The sequence below is a fragment of the Camellia sinensis genome, chromosome 5 (genome assembly GCF_055761805.1).
Source record: "Camellia sinensis isolate YWXY chromosome 5, ASM5576180v1, whole genome shotgun sequence".
Lineage (NCBI taxonomy): Eukaryota > Viridiplantae > Streptophyta > Magnoliopsida > Ericales > Theaceae > Camellia > Camellia sinensis.
Window position 1 is genome coordinate 89,065,047 of NC_138965.1, and position 7,547 is coordinate 89,072,593.

The 7,547-nt window shown below is 31.8% G+C and overlaps 1 protein-coding gene across 1 annotated transcript; it reads left to right on the forward strand.

The window, feature by feature from the left end:
• Positions 1–2,974: 2,974 nt before the first annotated feature.
• On the forward strand, positions 2,975–6,278 carry LOC114276700 (uncharacterized). Its single transcript, XM_028218522.2, has 3 exons — positions 2,975–3,354; positions 5,055–5,389; positions 5,869–6,278. Exons 2-3 carry the CDS (start codon positions 5,080–5,082, stop codon positions 6,060–6,062), a joined length of 504 nt encoding a protein of 167 aa, XP_028074323.2. The 5' UTR covers positions 2,975–3,354; positions 5,055–5,079; the 3' UTR covers positions 6,063–6,278.
• The last annotated feature ends 1,269 nt before the right edge of the window (positions 6,279–7,547 follow it).

The window sequence follows — 7,547 nt, forward strand, 5'->3', positions numbered from 1 at the left end:
TATATAGGGTTTTGTCTTGTATTGTTTTGAAAGGATTTCGGCTATTATTCATGCAAACCCCTTTATTATTTATGCCATTCACTGAGTATCCAAGCTCACCCTCTCTATATATATGTAGGTGATGAACAAGAAGGCGGTGACGCCTAGATGTGATTTCTGGAGCTTGTTTCGGGTCTTGTTTATGTCGGCTTAACCTGTATTTATGTCGACAGTCTTGAAAATCATGCTTCTCGACTTGTAATATTTGTATTTCGAACACGTCGGCTGAGAAGCCTTTTGATCAAGATGTATGTTTTTGTATGATTGTTATGTCGGCAAAGAAGATGTCGGCAACCTGTCATACTGTGTACTTAAACCTGTAATTCGTACAATTTGTTTATGTCGGCTTGTGGAGCCTTTGCTAATACGAAAAATGTAACTTGCACTTTGCTTGTTTGTTATTAAGTTACAACCCATATGTGAATGGTTGCTATCTCATTTGACTTATGCACAGCTCTTATGGACCACTTGTATTCTAAATTTTGCTTCCGCACTTGAGAGCCCCATGTATCTATACTCTGTATGTGTGTGAATCTTGTAAGATTGGCCTTCGGTAATCTCGGATTACTGGCCATCACGGCACCAAACTACTAGGGGCAGTTTGGGGTCGTGACAACTCTAGCAATTATTTTTGTTTAGATCTAATCGGATCTAATGCAGATCTACTCAGATTTGATGTAGATCTACATCAGATCAAAGTAGATATATTCATCTTCTTTGTCGGAAATATATCTTTTTCAATGTCAGTGAGGGTGAAGTAAGGAGTACGCAGTCGGTGGTTGCCAATGAACCCCAATCGATGGTAATCGTTAGTCACCAGTAACTATATATCAGAAAGAGAAAGAGAAGAAGTAAGATGTGATTGCTCGTAGACGATCGCTGGAAATCACAAAGAGCAAAAGAGGCAAAGAAGAAGAAAGACAGAGAAGAAGAAGAAGAAAAAGAAAAACGTTATAAGACTTTTGAGTAAAAATAAAAGCTTATAAGACTAAATAGGCTACACGTTTCTCAATGAAGACTTCTTGATAATTTGCCCTTTTTTTTTAAAGTTCATTTTCACTTTTTCTGTTATTCTTTTTTCATAATTTTTGATGAGATCGCAGTGTGAACAGACGGGCGGCCCAACCCAAGCCTAAAGCTTGACCTGCATTAAAAACATGATAGGATTTTCATTTCTTCTATATTTGATTCCTACGATCTAGCCTGGATCCAAATCTGACTTAATGACATGTTAAAATTCGATCCTATAATTGAAAATAAATAATATTTCTTTTGTCACTACTAAAAAATTTAGATTTTTCTCAATAATAATTAAAAACAAAAATTCAATTACAACGAATATAAATCTAATTTATACTTGCATCGGATTAAACAATTTCCTATTATATTTGATTTGATCCAATACAATTTAATATTTCTATTGGCACATGTGTTTGTTTGTTTGTTTTTGTTTTTTATTTTTGATATCGTTAACTAATTGTCCTTTTGCTAGATCCTCACCCAGACACTAGTAGGAAGCAGGCAACCGAGTTGCTGAAGAGAAGTTTCATACAGTGATCATGAATAACAATAATGGTCTTTCGAATCAGTTTCCAGAAAAAAGCAGCAAAAACATAGTAATTAATGTAATTAATTTCCTATCATATTTTTTATAATGTAATTAATTTCCTATCTATTGATTTTTGTGGGGGTAATTAACGCTGTCATATCACAAATATATTTATATTATTATTTGTGCACTGAATAATATTTGTATCAATGAATCAGGCAGTCAAGTCATAAATTCAATTTCAAATCTTTGAGATCTTAAGGAGAATAACAATTTGAAAAATTGTATTACTTTAATTTATTTGTCTACTATTTTATTTATCTGTCTAGTATTACTTATTTGTCTAACTAATCTATCTATTTGTTTATATCACCACTACCACCAGCCAATGCCAGATGCCACCACTAGCCACTACTGGAAACTTTTCCGGAGACTGACGATTGACGGCCTGATAATAGTGGATAAAATTGGAAAATATTATTTTTCAAAACAAATTTGTCTTTCTCACTTTATAATTTTATTAATCATCTCCTTATAACTAAGGATTGTTTAAAATGATTTAAATAAGTACACTTTTTAATTTTTTAAGAAAATATGTACTGAAAAATAAAAAGATAATATGACTCAAAAAAGATAAAAAAATATATATATTAATATCAAAGATGCTAAATAACTCCTACAACAAAACAATCCTTACACCCAATGCCATACACCTCCTTACAATTTAATGGATTTCTCAACAAATTTTCCCAATAATTCTAGTTACTATAAAAATTTAAGAGGTACTTACGTGTAAGTCTTAATAAGTAGACTTATTGTCTAATAGGTCATATGAGAAAAATTGTCATAAAAAAATGTCACTAATTGTAAATTTTAAAGACAATTTATAAAAATCATGACAAAAAAAAAGTCACTAATTGTCAATTTTTAACGACGTATGTAAAAAATTGTCACAAAAAAAATATTTTTAGGTCAATTTTATCAAAATTTATTTTCAATAGGACTTGATGAGAATTAAATCTAACTATTAGGACCAAAATTTTACCATAAAAGTGAAATGTAAAGTGTAAATTTAAAATTGGTACGTTGTGAATCGTATTCACAATAAATTTATTTACATATTTTAATTATGGGCAAAACTTTGAGGAATCGGATGCTACTTTAAGGGGTGATTTGAAATGTCCTAAATAAGTCTACTTTTTGACTTTTTATAAAAAAAATGTATAGAAAAGTAGAAAAGAGATGTTGATTAATGTAACCTAAAAAAGATAAAAAAAATAGACTAAAATAAGTTATGTCAAACCAACCCTAAGTATCACATAATAATAATTGTTGTGAGGTTTGTGGGAGTTCGTTTTAAAGCGTATTTCAATAGTTTAAACCGTTATATTGTTAAGTTGGTTGAGTAGATCATTAATAATAGGTTGGTCGGGTAGATTATTAATGAAAAAACAAAAGTAGACTAATTAAATAATGTGATATTACATTTAATTTCGCTTCTAATGATATTATTTTAAAGGGAATTGATTGATGATTTTAAAGAGAATTGATTGATTATTATTCGCTATGCCGGTAGAGGCGCAATTAGGAGATGAAATGAAAGACAGTCGAATCACACATTCACTTTTTATCACAAAGCATCTATCCTTGTTGAACCACTTATCAAAGAGAGACCCCAATTCGAAACGTACTCTCTGATTTTTGTGAACAACTTTCAATTCCAACCCAAACCAGCTCGTTAGGGTTTGAATCCCCAATTCAACTCGGTAATCTCTCTCTCTCTCTCTCTCTCTCTCTCTCTCTCTACACATATTCGATTTTTAAATTTTGGCTATGTTTTTAGTATAAACATGTAAGCTAGTAGTGGTAATGAAAAAATGAGTCAGTAATCTTCTTTGTTGTTGTTTATATATGTTGGATTTTGAATGATTTCTTAGTCGTTGCTTGTTTGTTTTGTTAATAGCAGTTTATTTCATCATATCATTGTGTCCTTTTAAAATTGATCAATCTTTTATCTATTTTCATGTGTGTGTGTGTTGATTTATTTGTTTATTTATTCCATATATATATATATATATATATATATATTCTTTTCTGGGGTTGGGGGTTGTGTATGGCTGTTGAACTTTGAATCATGGTTTAGATGTTGGATTTGTGTTTTTCCGGTTGCTTTTACTGTGTTTATTGATCTCAATTTCCATTAGCTTTTTGAAGACTTTTCAATAAGTTCCCCTGATAATGGACTGTTTTCAGGGATTTTTTTTTTGCAAACAAATTTAGAGGAAATTGTCTTTGGGCTGTGTTTGGTTGGATGATTTGATGAGAGAAATAGAAAGGGAATAGCAAATGCAATCCCACTGTTTATTTGGTTATAATGAAAAACACAAGGAAAAATAAAGTGAGGGAAAAATATAATCTCACTTTTTGTCTTTTAGGTTCACCTTAGGCTTTTTTTTTCTTTCTCCATTTCCAAACTCAACCGAACATAGCTTGGAATTCGAATCATAACAATTCTTTGTCATTTTCTTTCTATTTCCCTTTATCTTTCCATTTCTCTCATCAAATCCTCTAATCAAACGCAGCCTTAAGGAACAGTTCTTCAGTTTGCTTCACTTGTTTCTGTGAACTTCACTTTTAATATATTAGAATTATCTTTGATGTCTAATTTGGATCCGCTTTTGGTTGATATGATAGAATATATTCAAACATCAATGTGATGAACTTTCTTAGAATACATGCATAGGCAAACTTCTTTGCTGGGTATTTTGTAACCAAAAATTTGTTAGGAGTTGATAATTTTATTCACCGAGAAGAATATCGTTCTCCATTTATTTATGTAGATTGTTTTGCAATCCCGTCTGACTCTGCCACAAAAGTAAAACCAGGAAACAATTCATATACTTTGCATAATCAAAACTTATGATGTGTCTTCTTTGCTAAATCTCTGCCCATTTTTCTTTTCCTTATGTTTCTATTTGATAATATCATTTTTTCTGAATGAACAATAAGTTGCTGAAATGTGATTTTTTATGTTGGAAAAATGCATTCATGGAGAACAAAAGCATCAAGTCATTATGGGTTGAGATGAGGAAGTTGTACTGATGTAGAACACTGTCGGGAAAGAGGATAGAGAAGAAGGGAGAGAGGAAGTACACAAGGGCCACAACTCTAATCGCAAACTCACTCAATATTCTTAATTCAAAACTGGATGTTATGATGCAAAGCCCTAATCAACTTAGGAAACTAATTCTTAACACTATTTGAAACTTAGTCGTCAATAAATACAACTATAATTAAAAATAAAAATAAAAAATATAAATATTGAAGGCAATGAAATATATAAAATCTCCATGCCAAACTCCTGCATTAAGTACATATAATATTCTAAGGAACAATTGGCACACCTTTTTTTTTCCCCCTTGAAAAAGGTCTTATATGTTCTACTGTTCTCTATTTACATTTTCAGTTCATAAATTTCGAGAGTGAGAAAAATGAGAGGTGGAAATTACAATGATGATGGATCTAGTGACAGAGGACTTTTATCTCGTCTTGCTGGCTATGCTGTTGGACAATACCTTCCGTCTTATGGGGCATATCCTCCTCAAGGATATCCGCCTCGAGGATATCCCCCTCAGGTCTACCCGTCAGCTGGATATCCTCCTACTGGTGGATACCCACCAGCTGGATATCCTTTCCAAGGTGGGTACCCACCGGCAGGTTATCCTGGTCCGTCAGCATATCCTCCCCCAGGTGGATATCCACCAGCAATTTATCCTGGTCCATCAGCTCCGCCTTATCCAGGTATCTTTGATTCATTTCTTTCCAAAATTCTTTCAAGGATTGGGAGTCATCTGAGATGTAAAGGTGAATTGCCATTACCACCTTCAAGAAATTATTGAATAATATTTTAATTGCTCCTAGAACTTTCAATTGGTTTGCACATTTTTATGCATTGTTTTTGCACTCAAAGCATGAAATACTGGTTTTGATTAAAACCAGAAATAATTGTTTGTATGAAATACTGGTTTTGATAATTTTAGGGTTTGGAAGACTGTTAAATCTTCATATCTCATTATTGAACTCTATTTCTTGTGTCATTTCTTGGCCTTTTCGTACATCTACTTTGGTAAATATAATCTGCTTGTTAAAATTACTTCTCTGTAAGGTCCTGATGATCCTTGACCCTAAAGTATACAGATTTAGAGTGCTGTTTGTTTTGCTTGCTACAATGTTGTATTTTCTTTTTTCCATTGTTGATAGCTTGTAATTTCTTTGTACAGGTTCTGGGCCTAGTTTGGGAGCATTGATGGCTGGTGGCGCTGCTGCTGCGGCTGCAGCTTATGGGGCCCACCAGCTATCACATGGTGCCCATAATCTTACCCATGGAGGTTTCTATGGTCGTCAAGGAAAGTTTAAGCGTGGGAAGCATGGAAGGTTCGGAAAGCGTGGGGGAAAGTTCAGAAAATGGAAGTGATTATTACTCACTATTTTCTTATCATAGATTGCTAGCATTGGCTTCTTAGTAGTGCTGTTTATGCTTGCAGTGACTGACTGACTATTGTCTTTTTTATTTTTAAATTTTATGATTCTGTGTACAATTTGGGAGTTATGACACTGGCATATGTGTATAATTACAATTTTCTTTTATGTTATATTTCTACATATATGAATGAATTAGTCTCTTGTAGAAGATGCTGATATAATTCTTAAATAAGTATTTGCTCTGTAATTGTTGCTTGAAATAGCATTATAGATGGATCTGTCATTAATTGTTGAAATCCATTCGCAAGTCACTGAATAATTTTTGTATCAATGATTGGGGCAATCGAGTCATAAATTCAATTTTGAATCTTTTGAGATCACAAGGACAATAACAAGTTAAAACACTGTACTACGCTAATTTATTTGTCTATATTTATATTACTCCACCTAAGTGTTTAGTGTCACTTGTTTATCCGCATAATCTATGTGTTTGTTTACATCATCACCACCGGCCAATGCCAGATGCCACTAGCCACTTTTTGGCAACTTTTTCAGTGAGTGACGATCGATAGTCTCGCGATGGTGGCTAAAATGAAAAATATTATTATTCAAAATAAATGTCTTTCTCACTAAACAATTTCGTTAATCATATCCTTATAATCAAAATAAAATAATTCTTGGACCTAATGTCATACACCTCGCTAGAAATTAATGGATTTCTTAACAAATTTTCTCAATAATTCTAGTTACTACGAAAATTTAATCAAAATTTTATCATGAAAGTGAAATGTAAAATGTAGATTTGAAATTTGTGTTGTGAGTCAGTATTCGAAATAAATTTATTTACATATTTCAATTATGGATAAAATTTTGAGGATTCGAGGTGGTGCTGTGAGTATGGCACAATAGTAACTGCTCCGAGTCCAAGGGGCACAGTAACTGCTCTGAAGTCTGTGGGTAGTAGTGGAGCCACATGGAGATCGGGGGGTCACGTGCCTTCTGGATTTTGGATTTACATTTTTTTTATACATATTTATATAAATAAAATTTTAAACAAAAATAATATTTAGAATAAAATGTTGATGACATTTTTAAATTTATGAGAACAATAGTGATTGTTTTATTGAAAATGAAGGAAATACAACAAATTATATTTTTATGTATGAAAAATTTGTGAAAAAATCTCAATATAAGATAATATTCATCATTATTGATATGTAAATATAATTAATCTCACTATATATATGTAAAAGTTACTAGAGTATTAATTTTATTTGCATGTGAAGTCCACTTTTCATATGTTGTTTTACTATTAGTTGGTGATATCATAGCTCAATAACGACATGATATTACTACTATATGAAATTTTTACTAAAAATTTAATTTATCTTACCATTATATAATTTATTTTAAGACTTAAATATATGACTTATTTACATTGTTCATGATACACTAGTTATACGCAATACTTTTTTTT

Coding starts and splice junctions, on each gene's coding strand:
- LOC114276700 (XM_028218522.2), top strand. CDS start 5,080: ATGAGAGGTGGAAATTACAATGATGATGGATCTAGTGACAGAGGACTT. Junction 5,390..5,868: donor ATCAGCTCCGCCTTATCCAG/GTATCTTTGATT, acceptor TTCTTTGTACAG/GTTCTGGGCCTAGTTTGGGA.